The sequence below is a fragment of the Pelmatolapia mariae genome, linkage group LG22, assembly GCF_036321145.2.
Source record: "Pelmatolapia mariae isolate MD_Pm_ZW linkage group LG22, Pm_UMD_F_2, whole genome shotgun sequence".
Lineage (NCBI taxonomy): Eukaryota > Metazoa > Chordata > Actinopteri > Cichliformes > Cichlidae > Pelmatolapia > Pelmatolapia mariae.
The window spans coordinates 3099987-3118063 of NC_086245.2; the positions used below are offsets into that span (position 1 = coordinate 3099987).

Below are 18077 nucleotides of genomic sequence, written 5' to 3' on the forward strand. Positions count from 1 at the left end.
ACAATCCTGGCATGCCAAGTGAGTGAAAAACCCATGAGATGAGATAAAATGTGGCAACTATGAGCAAACAAGTGTATTTACCCGAGTGTGTTTACTGATGCTGTGAAGTGCAACCCTGCAGCAAGAGAAGCACATCGAACAGTTTTTATCATTTCACATCAGTTCGGTTACTCTTGTCTACCACAGCTAGCTGAAGGACAACAGCACAAGCAAAAGCCCACAGAGCACTTTTTCCACGTTTTTGAGACTGAACCCTGGTGACAGTAACAGCTGCAAAATGTAGAAGACCATCAGCAAAGCTATGTGGAGGCTCTGATCCCAGAGGAACCTACCCAAGGGATTAATAATGTGCTACCACTGTACCTTCTGCAGGCAATTATTCACATGGACACTCGAGGGCGCTGTAAGTTATAACGATAACTTGCAAATTACCCAAGATTTCTTTTTTTTCGTCTGCTATTACCAACCAATGTAGCCTTCAGCAGCGATGAGGACTGGAAGTGTCACTTCTTTCTAAATGCACAGGCTCAGATTTGAGTTCGCACACAGTCCCCTTCATGCAAAGGTTTTTGTTTTTATAAACTTTTTTTTTAAATATATAAACGCAGCTGTAGTCCCTAACATTCACTGATTTCTTAAAGTTTTCCTGTAAATGTGGAAAAAAATGCTGAGCAAGGACTTTAATTATAATTTTTGGTTAAACGGAAGTTTGAGTCCGAGTTCTGGACCTCTATGTGACCTTGAAGAAAACCCTAAAAATGTTGGCATGTGGACACTGCAGATATGACATCATTCACCTGCGCCTCAGATGATATCATTAAACAACGAGCTGCCAAAGAAGGCCATCTGCTGAGGACTCAACCCCACCAACACACCAACACACCAACACACCCACACACACACACACACACTGCAGATACTGACTGCAGCAGCGTCCACAGGGATTCACTTCATTACATTCTCTCTAGAGCACGACGTTTTCAACTTGCACAGACAAGTGCTGAACAATTACACAAGCAGTCCAACAGGTAAGATCGTTTTCCTTTTATCTGGTCAAATCTACGACAGAAATCATGTTTGTACAATAAAGCAGATTAAAAGAAGAATCACGAGACCACAGGCCAGCAGTTCACTGTTTTTCAAGCATGCCATCACCAACACAACTGGATCACGTTCTGATTCAACTCCGTATGTGACAGTTTCTCTAAAGCATCCTTTGGCAGCAGCTGCTGAAGCTCGTGGTTATGCTGGTGACATTCAAGGAAACTAATTTATGGAAATAATGTGATTTGTGAAGAACAAAAGGTCAAACCCTGAACCTGCAGAGTAATGTCATTATGCAGGTGCCTCCGGTGCTGCTGGAACATGTTACATTACTATGGTTGCCCAATAATATTGCTCAGTTTTATAGATGATGTATAATAATAGCTTACTGAATAGTTCCCAGCATCAGCACTTGATAGAGGTTTAGTTGCTCACTTCCTACCATCATAAACATCATGTGACTGGTTATGTTTTGCTTTTATAAACATGTTTGTTTGATTTGGTAAAACTGCCAGAACTTCACTGTAAAAAATATATGGTGACAATTTGAACCCAGTTATTTAGTAAAAATGACAATAATTCACTTTAAAAATAGCAAAAAGAGCACCTGCACTATAAACTTGTCTACAGTAAACAACGTTAAAACAAAAATACAGACTTACAGTCCTGCTTAGTGAAAACAAATACAACTATACAATATATTACAGCATATTCATGCAAAATTAAACTTTATGGTAAAATTATCTGTAAAAAATACTGTACATCACATTCCAAACTGATCGTTTTACTATCAGCAACGTCTTCTGGCACATTACAAAGGAAACGAGTTTAACTGAGACTGTTTTTCAAAGGGAACTCCAACATCTCGAGAATGTTTGGTAAATAAAAGTGTACTGCTGTACCTAGTTAGTAAATGCTAAACTAAATTTTACTGTACAGTATGCAGTGAAGTATGGTTACGATCTAAACCTGCATTTTTCCTGGAGTACCCTGGGTCTTTACACCCACACAAGCAAAAAGCAAAGATACAGTTAACACACTAAACAGAGATCTGACATATATGTTTGAGTAACTGAAAGCCTGCTTGGAAAATAATCAAATATATTTCCTTTTATTACAATCCTGGAGACTTTCCTTTGAGGGAAGGCCAAAACCCCTTTTTTTTTTTAATATGGGGGAAACCCTGTAATCAAACGTTTCAGACAACATTTAGGGGAAGGCCCTTCATCATTTAACATGACAAACATATTAAAGTCACAAAGAAATGCTCTTATCAGTTTCTGCAGGACTATTTTTATTTTACCCAGAAAGTTTAACACTTGAAACTACAAATCTCGTCTTTGAGGGTTCCCGGCATGTTTTTGCAGAGCTCCCTGTTTGAACCCAGGGTTCCTCACAGCAAAAGCGTTGTGGGTTTGAACCCTGAGGTACCACGGCACTGATAACCACCGAGGCGCTGTGCTGCCCTTCAGTTGTTTGCCCAGTCCGAACTTCAACCACATCTAACGCCAGCGGGATGACCCGAAAACACTTTGTGAGCTAGACTTCATCACTGAACATCAATTCAGGACCTCACTGATGCTCCTGTGGCTGCACGTCTCCAGGTACAACATCTGGAGGAGTGACAGCTGTTGCAACAGCTGATCTGGAGTGAGATCAGAGGTAGTTCAAAGAAGCTGCGGTTGACTGATTTGCTCTCATGTTGTTGTAATTGTAAAGCCAGACGATGCTGGGATTTGTGTCCTTTGGAAACTCAACATTGGGAATTTTTACCCTTTGGCTTAACCAAAACCAGCTAAACACACTGGGAATGTTCTAACCCAAAACAACATCTGGCCTTTACTGCCTTTGGTGGCTCATAAGCTCCTGTAGTTTTTATAGCCGACAATTAGGTTGCCGACTGGATACGGATGCTCTGACAGCGCGTCAGGAACGGATTTAATGCAGTCAGCAGACAATCGGTCTGTGAGCCGACTGAGCCAGACAGTTAAAAACAAAAATCCCACTTCAATCTGGAAGTAGTCCCGAGCTTTGCTGATATTGTTTTTCACATAACCAAGTAACTTTTCTTAGCAGGGAGCATTTCCATAGGCCACATGTTCTTATGTTAAACCTGAAGTCTTTTTAACAGCCAGCATCTTTACATTTCTCCTCATCTCTTCATTTTCCTTCAATTCTGTGTCTATTTTGTCTCTAATTTCATCTCCTCTCCTTTCTTCTTCCTCTCATCACAGTCCTTCCTGCCCTCTTCTCCTCCTCTGTCCGATCCAGTTACCAGGTGTTTACATACTGACACGGCCCTGGAAAAAAGAATAAGCGACACAGCTAACCGACCCTTTAAGGACATCATCGTCCCTGGCAGCAGGTTGTTATGGCAACCACACCAACACACTGAAGTAGGTAGATGGAGGTAGACACCAGCTGCACTTCATCTCCACAGCGGTGTTAGTGTTAGAAACAATAAAGGAAACAGTTAAAATAAAGTATTATTAGTAAAGCACTATACAAATACAGGCCATTTATTATCACAACACAAAGTTCTGTTTTTACTGTAACAGCTTTTATCTTAACGTCCCTCATGTCAAAAAAAGAAGTAACTCCTTATTTTCACATATGTGGTATACTGTACATGGTACAGGCTGAAGGTCATTGTTTACCCGATTTTTGAAATGAATAAAATCATAACAATAATAATTAAAAAATGATAATAACTCGATTTTGCTTTAGTGAGTGACTGATCTGTTGGCAAATCCATTAATCTGAGGAACGTCAATATTACCACCAGAATGCAACAACACCATCAAAGCACATAAAGGGAACAAAACAGCCAAAAGGTCACACTTCATTATGGTTTTTTAATAATGGAAACATTAAAGAATATAATGACTCAGCTTAAACAGCACAAATGTTGCCTACACATGTGATACTCATAAAGGACAAAACAACCAAACTGCAGGGACACAGTTTGTTTGTGTCCCCACAGACTGCAGAAACACCTGTGGATCAAATCGCAGGTGTACATAAAAGATGGACATAGCTTCTGGACAGAGCATTAAACCTGCAGTCTTTTTAATGGCCAGCAGGGGGCGATTAATGCCGTTTTAATCAAAAGTCCGACTGTAGCCCGTAGATATCTATGGGAAAATGACACTTTAGTTCATTTGATTTACGAGTAAAGTAAATGTTTTCCTGGTGAGATTATGGTCTCAATCACTCGTGTCGAGTCTTCATTAACACAGCACAAAGCTCATTTTGTACAATACAATCCCATTTTGCCATCAGTAGAAGAAGCAAAGCTTCAGGGCGAGAATTTGACTTCTGATTAAAACAAAAATTAGGACTGCAAGAGACAAAAACTGAGCCCAGGTCTTTGAACCTGTGTGTACACAGCCTCTGCACACTCTGTCATTTCCATGATTCCCATTCAGTCTGTGCAACGAGCCGTGCAATGATTACAGATAGCAGAGAACCTGTCTAGATTTCCCTCCAGGGTGTAAAAAGGATAAAGGAAAACCTCCTTCATGCCCACTGTTGGCTCACTAAGAGGAAACAGTGGAGCAGTTCCATTTCTCCTGAGGGACTAATCAACTGATCTACAACAGCACATCCAAATAAATGTAAATACATGGGAATACATGAAAATCCAAATGATAGCAGAGACGACTTCTGATAAAACGAGTGAAGGACGGATAAGATAAGAAGAGACAAGCAGAGAGAGACGGGGGCAGTTAGAGATGCTGCTTCTGCTGCTCAGTCTGAATTCTGCAGTGATTTCCATCTTGTTGCCATGAGCAATATCAGCAGCAGCCGGCTGGACACGACAGCCAACGACCTCCCGCTCCTCTCCACCCCTCCACCTTTTTCATCCTCCCTCTCTCCCAATCACCATCTGCCCTCTACCTCCTTCTCTCCGATTTTCCTCCACTCCCCATCATCAGAGTATTTGAACTTGTTGTAATTTTCCCCAAATTACAATCCGTACTCGCCTTGTTTGAACACAGCTTCCATCTATTCCTCTAATTTCACCCCTCTTTTATCCATGTGTCTCCATTAATCTAGAAATGCAGGGAATAAGGATGAAGCGGGGCAAGCTGGGAATATCGATAGGACTAAGAGTTCATTTCAATAAATCACAGCTATCAGAGCAGGATCACTGCAGGTTCCATTAAAGATTAAACCAACATGAAAGCTGTTCTTCCTGATTCTTTATAATGCTCCTCATCACACATCATTTCATTTAGTGAGATTTAAAATGATAACAATAAAATAACACATTAACACTCTGGATCTTTAGGTCCTAATGATTATTAGGCTTATAAGTTTGGCATTAGTTCAACCACAAAACAATTTCCTTTTTTTCATGCTCATTTTATTTTTGGACATGTTACAGAGGTTTTGAGAAAACCTGTATATCCCATCTTGATGAATTCTCAATCATCCAGGAAAGTAAATCTCCAAAAGTTGATTCTGTTCATGTGGACGTAGCGTTTTGTGGGAGAAACGTTTCGTCACTCATCCAAGTGACTTCTTCAGTCTCAGCTGACTGCAGGTTTCAACCTTATAAACAGTACATTTGCATAATGACTGAAACCAGCCCACTGAAGGAACAATGGGCTGGGAGGTCAGTTCCTTAATCATAATTATGCAAATTCCCATGACCATTGATCAACAATCACTGACCAAAACCCACTGATCAAAGAACACTGATCAATGGCCATGAGTACCATTCACAGAGAGTTGGGGAATGGCTGCAATCACAGCATTGTAAGATGGTGACAGATGTACCCTTAGGCCCCCTCCTCCATTCAGAGATGGTCTTTCCCTTTTCACGTAAATGGCCTCCTTGACTCCGCCCTCAAACCAGCGTTCCTCCCTGTCCAGGATGTGTACATCCTCATCATTGAAAGAGTGTCCACTGGCCTGTAGGTGTAAATAGACTGCAGAGTCCTGGCCTGACGAGGTAGCTCTTCTGTGTTGTGCCATCCTCTTCACTAGAGGTTGTTTGGTTTCCCCGATGTATAAATCCTGGCAATCCTCCTGGCACTTAACAGCGTACACTATGTTACTCTGTTTGTGTCGGGGGACCCGATCCTTGGGGTGGACCAGTTTTTGGCGCAGCGTGTTTTGGGGTTTAAAAGCCACAGAGACCCGGTGTTTAGAAAAAATGCGTCTCAACTGTTCCGATACTCCTGACACATATGGGATCACTACAGGTTTTCGCTTGGGCAGCGGTTGTCCTTCTCTCCTGGATCGGCTGGAGCTTTCTTTAGGTGTCTTTCCAGCTTTGACAAAAGTCCAGCTGGAATAACCACATTTACTCAGGATCTTCTTGATGTGCTGTTCTTCTGCCTCCCTGGCCGCTGTGTCAGTGGGGGTGGTGTTCGCTCTGTGTTGTAGCGTCCTGATGACACCCAGTTTGTGCTCCAGTGGATGATGAGAGTCAAACCTTAGATACTGATCCGTATGTGTAGGTTTACGGTACACGTCAGCTTTTAGATGTCCCCCATTACTGATGGAAATCTCACAGTCTAAGAAGGCTAACCTGCCACTTTTCATATCCTCCCTGGTGAATTTGATATGTCGGTCCACTGAGTTAATGTGATCCGTGAAATGTAGTACGTCCTGAGATTTGATTTTCACCCAGGTGTCATCCACATATCTGAACCAATGGCTTGGTGGTGTTCCAGGGTAGGATAGCAAAGCCCGCTTTTCCACTTCTTCCATGTACAAATTGGCCACGATGGGTGAAACTGGGGAGCCCATGTTTCTGCCTGTAGAACTGACCCTCGTATGTGAAGTAGGTGGAATGAAGACACAGTTCCAAAAGCAAACACAGTTGGTCGATGCTGAGAGTGGTCCTGTTGCTGAGGTTGGTGTCATCCTGTAATCTCTTACGGACTACCTCCAACGCTTCCGTGACTGGGATGCAAGTGAAGAGAGATGTAACGTCGTACGAGACCATGGTTTCATCTGCCTCCATAATGACATCTCTCACCTTCTCAACAAAATCCAGGGTGTTCTGGATGTGGTGTTCAGAGCTGCCCACCAGCGGGTTGAGGATCGAAGCCAGAAACTTGGAGATGTTATAGGTGACAGAGTTGATCATGCAGACAATCGGTCTTAAAGGTGAACCCTGCTTATGTATTTTCGGTAAACCATACAGACTTGGTGTAGACTCCCCTGGGTACAGCCTGTGGTATGAGGTCCGGTCAATAGCCTTGTCTTGTTCTAACTGCTTCAGACAGTCTATCACCCTCTTCCTCTAGCCACGGAGAAAATCAAATCTCCGGACGTACTACATTTCATGGATCACATTAACTCAGTGGACCGACATATCAAATTCACCAGGGAGGATATGAAAAGTGGCAGGTTAGCCTTCTTAGACTGTGAGATTTCCATCAGTAATGGGGGACATCTAAAAGCTGACGTGTACCGTAAACCTACACATACGGATCAGTATCTAAGGTTTGACTCTCATCATCCACTGGAGCACAAACTGGGTGTCATCAGGACGCTACAACACAGAGCGAACACCATCCCCACTGACACAGCGGCCAGGGAGGCAGAAGAACAGCACATCAAGAAGGCCCTGAGTAAATGTGGTTATCCCAGCTGGACTTTTGTCAAAGCTGGAAAGACACCTAAAGAAAGCTCCAGCCGATCCAGGAGAGAAGGACAACCGCTGCCCAAGCGAAAACCTGTAGTGATCCCATATGTGTCAGGAGTATCGGAACAGTTGAGACGCATTTTTTCTAAACACCGGGTCTCTGTGGCTTTTAAACCCCAAAACACGCTGCGCCAAAAACTGGTCCACCCCAAGGATCGGGTCCCCCGACACAAACAGAGTAACATAGTGTACGCTGTTAAGTGCCAGGAGGATTGCCAGGATTTATACATCGGGGAAACCAAACAACCTCTGGCGAAGCGGATAGCACAACACAGAAGATCCACCTCGTCAGGCCAGGACTCTGCAGTCTATTTACACCTACAGGCCAGTGGACACTCTTTCAATGATGAGGATGTACACATCCTGGACAGGGAGGAACGCTGGTTTGAGGGCGGAGTCAAGGAGGCCATTTACGTGAAAAGGGAAAGACCATGTCTGAATCGAGGAGGGGGCCTAAGGGTACATCTGTCACCATCTTACAATGCTGTGATTGCATAATTATGATTAAGGAACTGACCTCACAGCCCATTGTTCCTTCAGTGGGCTGGTTTCAGTCATTATGCAAATGTACTGTTTATAAGGTTGAAACCTGCAGTCAGCTGAGACTGAAGAAGTCACTTGGATGAGTGACGAAACGTTTCTCCCACAAAACGCTACGTCCAGATGAACAGAATCAACTTTTGGAGACTGTACATCCCATGTTAAATCCATTTCTGTCTTTATTAGCGAGTCACATGACGCACTTCAAACTTACCTTACAGCTCACAGAAACAGGACCTCAACAATAAAAACGAGTCTTAAACCTCAAATAGAGCCATTGTGTGGGTGTGGGAAAAAAATAGAACAACCTAGAAATGTGCTAAGCTAGTTCTAACAACAAATGCTTTTATTTCATTCAATTCATGTTTAGAGATATATTTTAAAAACAAAAATAACTTAATGTGATGTATTTGATGCTACAGCCACATTGGGGAAAGCAGCGGCTGCAGACCAGGCAGTGCCACGTCAGTGCCTAGCTGTGATAATTATCATCATCTATCAGAAAGACACCATGTTAATATATATTCAGTATAAAATATATATATGGTACTATATAAAAGCAGCTGTTTGGGAGGCTCAGTGGATGCTGAAGTCTGAGGTTGTGGGGCGTGGCTCTACAAACCTCTAACTGCCCCAACAGTTACTGGAAATAACCAATAATTCAACATGTAGCTCCAGGTGTGTGCACACACACACACACACACACACACACACACACACACACACACACACACACACACACACACACACACACACACACACACACACACACACACACACACACACACACACACACAGGTACAGAGTGCCTGAAGACAGTGACTGATTGTTTCCTCTGCTACTGTTGTCATTATGACAGCGAGTCGCCTCAACAGGAAGCTGGCCGGCATCCAGCGCTGAGGATGCATACGTAAATACACACACAGTACTGTGCAAAAGTCTTGAACCAACCTTCATTTCTTTATACTTTGCTAAGAAAATGAAAAGTGGATTATTAAGTGCAAACGTGAAGGCAAAAACTGAGTTTGTAGAATTTCAATAACCTTACGTACGGTACTTTAGCATTCATAATTTCATCCTGTTTTACAAAATCTCCAACACCACTAGATTAAACGCAGCCCCATCATGACACAGCCTCCACCGCATTTTACAGACACTGTAGACCATCATGGTCACGCCTCTCTCCTGACCTAAAGTAGTCTGGCTCACTGGAAGCAAAATATAAATAAATCGCTGGACTCGAGACTTTTGAACAGAGATGGATCTCCTCAGAACGACAACAAGAAAGAGTCGTGCTGAACAAGAAAACTAGAAAGCATGGTATACACACACAATCTCACAAACATGCCCATAAAGGCCGCCTCCTCCACTTAATCAATCCAGGAAGCAACCTCCATTGATGTTACAGTCCAGTGATCATGAAGACAGCAGCCTCTGATCATTTGTCAATAGCAGAAAAGTAAAAATCAATAGAAAGCGTGCAGCCAGCTTCAAAAACAGCAGCACAGAATACTGAGACCTCCTGCAGTTTGTTGACTGAGGAAGAATAAATCTAAAGCTTCAGGATGCTTTTATTTCTCCGGCTCTTTTCCTAAGTTTGCAGTCAGACTTGTTGCTGTTTAAGCTGCTGAGGACTTTACATTTGATGACACTTCAGAGATTCCACCATCAGAACGATGAGATTAAATCAGTAAAACAAGAAGAACAAACCTTTCCACCAACCAAAGTGTTGATGAACTTAATCACCAATCAGACTTTAACGAACATCTCTCACACAGACACTTTGCTCGGTGGCCCACTGGAGCAGTTGTGTGTTAGCTGTATGCTTCCTGAGAGCAGCAATGAAGGCTGTGTGCGTGGGAGTGTTTCCACTTTCAGCTCAGCTCTTTCTGTGATTCCTCTCCATCTTCTCTCCCTTTTTTCCTCTCATCTCTGTGCAAGCATAAAGCAGATTCATAAAGCCCCGGGAAATGTTTCGCTTCCTCTCTTTCGCTCTTCTTTAAAGCACTTTAGTGGTCTCGCAGCGGCCCACTCGTCTGGCGTGCTTCCAGCCTGTGAACCTGGACTCTCGCTCTCGGCTCCTCTTTTAGTTGTTGCTGGACAAAAACTTTTGGCTAAGCAGTTTTTAGCTTTTATGCTCCGAGCTGCTGAAAAAAGGTGAGTCTTTAACTATGTTTAAAGAAAACCTACGACCTCTCAGGGCCCTGTCCTGGTCCCCAGCTCCCCGCCTTTCATCCATTTTTATTCGATTTATTTAAAAACAATACAGCTCTTCTTTATATTCCAAGTGTTGCTGCGGCTTTTACATCACTAGCCTTTTGCTCTTCTCTGTGGACTTTGTGCCGGACACCTCTGCGTCTAAAATAATAACTCCACTAAGCACGGATGCATTTCATATATAACAACAATATGTTGACTGAAAAACCAGGCTTCTTCTGTTTGATTCTTAGTGGCTGACAAACAGCCATAAATAAAGTACGATTTTTTTTTCCTCTTGGAAATTTCATTTGTGTTCTTGTGGTAACCGTCAGGTAAATACAACCGAGAAGGCATCACAGCAACAGACATTACACACACTAACAACAGAGTGCTCCATAACAACAGCAGCAACAATAATAAGAATCAAAGCTCGTGCAGCAGTACAAGCAACACACACACACACACACACAGAGCCTGGATTTCTTGGACCAACATATGCTCGAAGGTGAAAGATCTCCAGGTAGGAAAGTTCACAAAGGCGGCTTTAAACCTTCGTCCTGATGAGAGGAACTCATATCACCATGAAAAGGTTGTAATACGTCACTCTCCACTCAATAAATAAAGCTGAGGATACAACACGCCACTGTGGGGCCTCAGTAATAATGAAAGTAGATGAGAATACAGCGTTTAATCCAACCCAAAAGGATTCATCTGATGGTCATGCTGTGCACCTTTAGCTGTATAACCACTGCATGTGTCTTCTTGTAGTGCTAAACGCAAATGAAAAGTCCATAAGCACAGCACGTGCATATTTAAGATTGAAATCTCTTTTTCAGGACAGACCTGACCAAGAGGCACAGCAGAAATTACAACAAATACAACACATAATATGATAGTAACCATAAATCCCATCACTTTTGGTTGGTCCAGATGACCGTACATATAAAACAGCATCCACTGCACTCGTCTCTCTTTTATATGCAAGCTTCGAGACACAAGCCAAGGCTGCTGCTGTCAGTCCTTCTACAAGCACACCATGTTTCCTGCAGGTTATATCTGCACTGTGCACGTGTTCTCTAATAACATTATGGTTTGATTAAAGGCCCCAAAGAGCGCCACAATGATGAATGTCAGAGAACTGAACAAATAGCATGCTAATGGATACAGTAAGAAATACGAGTACTCTTACCGACATCTTTACTACGATAACCAGCAGCTGCACCTGCCACCACACACTTAAGACTCTATTCACTCAATTCTTTAAGCACTATCCTCCTTACAGTGTACCTGCTACCAGGACCAGGATTTTGGTCCCCATAAGGGCTGGACCTCGTCCCCATCTTACCTCGGCTGTTAGTTGCCAGGTCGGCCACCTTCTGAAAGGCATCCAGGAAGGCTGCTACAGCGACAACCGTCGTCCTGGAAGACACATAAAACAGGAAGTAGAAACACAGAAAAAGCCGTTTCTATTCATTATTTCTTTCTTGCTGGCTTTTTAATTTTCTATTGGAAAAAAATTATGTTAATCACATTTGATTTGTTCTTTGTGTTTTTAATGCATGTTTATCATGTCATCACTCAGCTGATCTGTAGCAACAAAGCTCCCCGTCTTTCTAAATTCAAATCAGCCGCAGCACTTTGAATTCAAGTAATCTTAAAATGCGACATACGCTCTGACTCATCATCAGGGAGAGAAACTGTTTCAAATGTGCAAATTCATAATTCTGGACCTTTGAAACACTGAGACAATCCCCCCACAGAATAGATGCAGGGTGAGGAAGAGGACGAAGGATCGAGTCATTAGTAATCAGCTTTGACCTCTGATGACCTCTGTCCCAGGACAGAATCTCTGGAGGCTCACTGCTGATCCATCTCGCTGATAATGACTTTATGGTGGCATCATTAATCTCTGCCAGCCACAGAAGGTTAATTGAGTTGTTCGTGTGTGTGTGCGTGTGTGTGTGTGTACACAGTGTATGTGAAGGCAGTCATTGCTGGTTGGTTAATGGCTGAAAAGTGTAAGTGAGTAAACATGTACGTGTGGAGGCTTTGTCAAGGCTTAAGTGTGTGGTTTTTGTGGTCTGGGTGTGTACATGTTTCTATTGATGGTGGCAACCTTCAGCCGTGTGTGTGTGTGTGTGTGTACCAGGATGTCAGGGATGAGGTGACAGGAGAGGTGAGCCTGACATTTAGACACCTAATGAAGCAGACTGATTGGATGTTCATGAGCTCAGGTTATGCACACTCTCAGGATGTGGGTATGCTTCCTTTTATCTTAAGGTTAAAACGACAATGAATATGATTCTCTATGTATAAATAATAAATATAAAACAGCTCAATGAGGATACAGAGACCCAAAAGTTTTGCATTTCTGAAACGAAATAACCTTCTTCATAAACCAATCAGAAGCCACAGTTTGGTGCTACTGGACCGATTCTGAGGAGTTCATGTAAATGCTCTCAGAGCAACACAACAAGAGCAACTTCTGCACTGAACACAATCGCTGTTTTCAGGAAGCTGATCAAACACGTCAAACAGATAAGACAGCCACTTGGAAAGATAAGTGACACATTCATCAGCACTCTGCACTCTGTTCCAGTCAGATGAAAGTCATGCAGTGTCGGTGACACTTCAGGTTTACATTTACACTCATAATTCTCTATATGCATAAGGCACTGAAGATAGATTTGCAAATGACTTCACACATTTACAAATCCAACGACAGTTTACAGCTTTCTGCAGACAGAAACATGTGCACGCAGCTTGTCACAACACTACACACGTCATCTACTAAAAAACCTTTTACATGGCATTTACAAATATTCTTGTACATTTATTGCATGATTGCATGAATTGAGATTTGCCTGTTTTGCAGGATTTCCTGCTTTATTTTTTACTTTTTGTCTCTGGTGCATTTTTTGTATATTTGTGTATTCTTCACTTGTTTGCTTGCGTGTTATTTTCAGTTCTGTGATGCTGTCGTTACAGGAGCCAGGCTGCAGGAAACCCTTCAATCTCCTGTTGTGTGTCACCCTGTCTCCTGTTATTGCTCGGCTCGTGTGTGATCTGCGTCTCTGAGTTCTAGGTGCCGTCTCTGATGACAGACTCGGGGCGTCTGAAGATGTGGGCGGGGCCTATGCCAGTGGTTTCTTGCTGTGCTCAACCTCTCGCTCTTCTTTTCCCCTCAAGTAAGTCATTTTTAAACCCTTTATTTGGTCTTTTGTAAATAAACATGTTATGACATGTAATAAGCATTTTTACCTTAGCTGTGACTGTAGTTTGCTGGCCTTGCTGATGAAGTCATCCCAGACGGGGTAACTGCCCTGAAGGAAAAAGAAAGAAAATTATAAGGAAAATATCAAAAAATCTGCAGTTTTATAGCAGTGAAAGCAAAAAATGTGGGGAAGATTTTTTTGTCTTACATTTTGAGGCTTTAATTAAAAAAAATGAAGCTTTGACAAAAGAAACACATTCAATAGAGACCAATCAGCACTTATTAAAGCCAGAGACAACACTGCTATAAACCCAATGTATCAGGTCAGTGTGTCAATAGAAATGATGGGGATGAGATTAATGAGATCTCTATTGCACACATACTCATTATCATACAGTCGTTCTTCACCCAAAGGTCCCACAGTCTGGGTTATCTGTTAAATATAAATATATACGTAACTCAACCAACCAAACTCAAAACCCACGCACGCCTTTTCAGGCTCCAAACACATAAATTCTGAGAATCAGACACAGCAGTAAACAAACAGACAACAAGGAGACAGATCAATACGACCGATCCATATCTCCCCCCAACCACCCACCCATCTAGGAGGAGGCCAAACAAGCGCCCCCAGGCATGCAAATACAGTAGGTCTGCTGCCTGGGTGTAGCAGGACTGAGCAGCCAGTCGCTGCGACGGATGCGCGTTCAGAAAGTAGGCCGCATGGAGGGAAACATCGAGCCACTGCAGGCAACCACAGCGAGACAAACCAGGCTATGCTTCTGTCAGGAGGAGTCTCCTGATGCTTTCAGGACGGGTGGAGCTTCTTATTTTTTAAACTGCAGCAACAGATCTGAGCCGTCTTCCCTCACAGGGTTTGGTTGTCTAGACAGAATACCGTCACCAATTTTTCAGCCCATATTTCAAAATCCTACTGATATATTATGTTGTGATGCTTTATTATTGCATTATTAGTATCACAAATGTAGTAAAATATACAAGAAAAGTATGCACACACCTTCAGCCACTAAGCTTTTATCCCAGACTTCATTAAAGTGTCGGGCGACCTGAACCAATATAAAACATATTTGGTTCTTTCACTATTTTTGATTGCACTAATTAACCTGAAGGATCTCCACAGGGGAACACTGCAGTTCAATATTTTTTAAAATGAGTCCAAAATACAGCAAAACTACCAAGCATGTAAAATCTATTCTCATTTTTTGAATTTCATTTTATATATTTGGTACATTTGGCTCAATGGTTCATGTGTCCTGTGTTTTTACAGAATGCTTCTATCTGGACTCCATCATTAGGAAGGCAACACAAGGCTTTAAAACTGTGTCCCTTACTTCTGCACAGGAAGTGGTCAGAATGAGCCAGAACGTCCAATAACTCACTAGACGAATGCCCAGCACAGGAGCCGTACATAAAGACAGATCCGTGAACGTGATCCTGTAGAGAGCCGTCACGCCTCCACCTCTCGGCTGCACTTTGTGGGCGTTGCCCCCCCCCTCCTTTTTTTGCTCCCACTGCTCTTCTCACGGTGCAGCTGAGCTGGGTGTGTTCAGCCTTCCTCTGATTGTGAGAGAGATGCCGAGCGTCATTGCCTGGATTACATTACCATGGCAACCCTGCTGCCGGAGCACCGGTGGCTGCAGAGGGGCTTCACACAGAGAAGGATGTGTGTGAGGAGGGGAGGATCACACGTGCATGCATCCTCACCCAATCACACACACACACACACAGTTTCTGTGTCACATGTTTGTTTTCTTTGTTTCCTTTCATCCATATTCAACACCTGCATATTTCCTTCCTTTCTCCCCCTCTTCCTCACTCTCTCTCACACACACACACATTTATCATATGCACTGTCATGTCCTCTTCCAGCTCTTTACTACTCATTCATCCTTTCCTCTCTCTAACACTGTGCACGCACACACACCCACACCTCATTATATTCTCTCTTTCTCCCACTTGGACACACAGGCGAGGCCAGGGTCGCTGCATCCATCAGTCACTGAGGACATAAATTGTCACCGTGGCAACAACCAAAGGTGGCGGCAGCAGCGGCGGCAGCATGCTGGTCCTTCAGGAATCCATTCCTCTGTTTTTTGTATGGCTCTGTGAACAACTGCAAGAGCTTCAAACCATAAAATCCTTGCTTGAGTCTTTCTGCTTCTTTAATGTTTCTGTGTAAGGACTGCTACCTTGTCCACAGAGATCACTCAAAATTTAAACTGGGGGCATCATACAGGTGAAAAATCAGGCAGGTAGATGACAGAAAACACAAGGTTGCTTCACCTAATAGATATTTCTTTATGCTAAAAGCTAGATAAACATAGATCCGCCCAATAGACCTATCAAACTGTGAAACTGAGGGACGCTGCGCACTTATTGGCTAAAGACTTAAATTTCAAGCTATTAGCTACTGAGAATAAGCTGGTTTTTCCCCAGTTCTGAATCTATGTTTCTTCAAAAACAGGTGGCTCATCAACCTTTCTGGAAAATGATTGCTGAGGTCATAAATCAAGTGAGAGCTAAGTTAATTTATCCATAGATGTCTACACAACAACTCCCAGATATCTTTCTGCATCTGGGAGTTGTCCTAAACCGGCTATTAGAAAAAATAAAAAATAAAAAAATAAAAAATGGAGGTTTAAGGCGTTTATGTCAAATTGGAAGTTATGTCCATCCTTCACATACAGACTGCACAAAATCACAACTTTAATTCAGTCTCTGCAACACACGCTGCAGACGACTGAGTTCTTTCTGATGACACTGTTGCAAAATTACCTCAGACATGTTTTTCTGCATTATGCATTTATATCATTTTATACAGGCACAAACTGGACAACCAACCAATCTTCCACAGCATGTCTTTATCCTGTCTTCCTTCTCCCCCTATGAGCAAGCAAAGTGCTTGCTCATAGGGGGTCATATGATTGTTGGGTTTTTCTCTGTATCTATTATTGTAGGACCTACCTTACAATATAAAGCGCCTTGAGGAGACTCTTGTTGTGATTTGGCGCTGTATGAATAAAACTGAAATGAATACTGTATGGTGGATATGTCAGCCCTAATTTCCTTTGTTAAAGGAAGATTTGCATCTGCACACAATATATGTGCCACACTGATTCGATCTTCTTTAAGTCTCCGAAAAATACAAAAGCAAATGAGTGTCTTTCATTTCTGTGTTAGAGGATAAGCACAAAGGTTGCTGCTACTGCTGTTTATATGTTTTTACTATGCTGTTTTTCATACGAAATAAAGGATGAGAAATATGAAGCAGTACCTACATTTAGTTAAATCAGATGTGTTTCCTGCTGTGTTTGACACACAACTTTTATCAATCTTGGATTTCTCACTCAAAATTTCAAAATGTGTTTTCAGATTTTAAAAAAAATAAATATCATATTTAGAGCCGCAGAGCTTCAGAACAAAGAGCACAAAAAGAGTTCACTCCCCGCGAGTCAATGTCAGCACCACTACAATAAAACAAAGTGACCCATTTGGCCAGAGAACCAAAGTCAATGCTGCAGCTTTGTCCATGATGTTTCCATGACAATCCTGACTCACAGACCAGTTTAACCAGCAGCCCGCTACAAAAAGAGACCAGGCTTATTATAGGTCTGAGGTGATTAAGACTTCAGTTCAAGACAAATGGCAATTAGCATCAAGCTAATGTGCTCATGTCCATTACTTACACTCTCTCTCTCACACATGAAAGCCTTGTTGTTTAGTAGCAAAAGACACTTTACACAGTGATTTCTGATGTCATCACAACATTAATGTTCAGTCTTAGTTTATCTGAAGTTGTTGGATGGAGAGAGAGTTGTGTCTACTTGCTGATCAGTGCGTGTGTGCGTTTGTGTATGCGAACGACAGTCTTAAAGGTTTTACTTCTTAAAGTTTATATAACTGAGGAATCAGCCCAGTGAATTCCAACTCCATCGCCCTGGACTGCAGCTGGTCCAACCTCAGTGATCACGGGATAGAAGCACAAGAATTGGATCCTCACCTGCTGCTGGTTCTGGTTTAATCGTTCACAGGACATCTTTCGAACAGGAGTACTACCTCATATATCTTTGGTGAACAAATATACACACATGCACACCAAACTTGGGGTAACTCTAGCTCAGGAATGGGTCGTCTACCAACTGGAAAGTCGATGGATTAATCCCAGACTCCTCAAGTCCGCATGCTGAAATACCATCAGGAAAGATACTGAAGCCCAAGTTGCTCCTAATGAATCGCTTGGAGTGTGAATGTTAGAAATAATGTTAGATCAAAGCACTGAATGAATGTGTGTGTGACTGGGTGAGCACTCAGCTGAGTAGAAAAGTGCCATGCAGGTACCAAACCAAATGACGACGAGATCAACCACCTCTGTTTCAACCCGATTAAAGGTCA

The 18077-nt window shown here is 42.5% G+C and overlaps 1 protein-coding gene across 2 annotated transcripts in view; it reads right to left on the minus strand.

Annotated features, from left to right (window-relative positions):
• The window catches only part of LOC134619771 (protein MTSS 1-like), a 71795-nt gene that overhangs the window by 45627 nt on the left and 8091 nt on the right, over positions 1-18077 (minus strand). For both annotated transcript variants that reach the window (XM_063465601.1, XM_063465600.1), the window contains exons 2-3: positions 13712-13773; positions 11796-11869 (exon numbers count right to left, since the gene is read on the minus strand). In XM_063465601.1, the coding sequence (XP_063321671.1) occupies positions 11796-11869; positions 13712-13773 (136 nt within the window). The remainder of the gene's footprint in view (positions 1-11795; positions 11870-13711; positions 13774-18077) is intronic.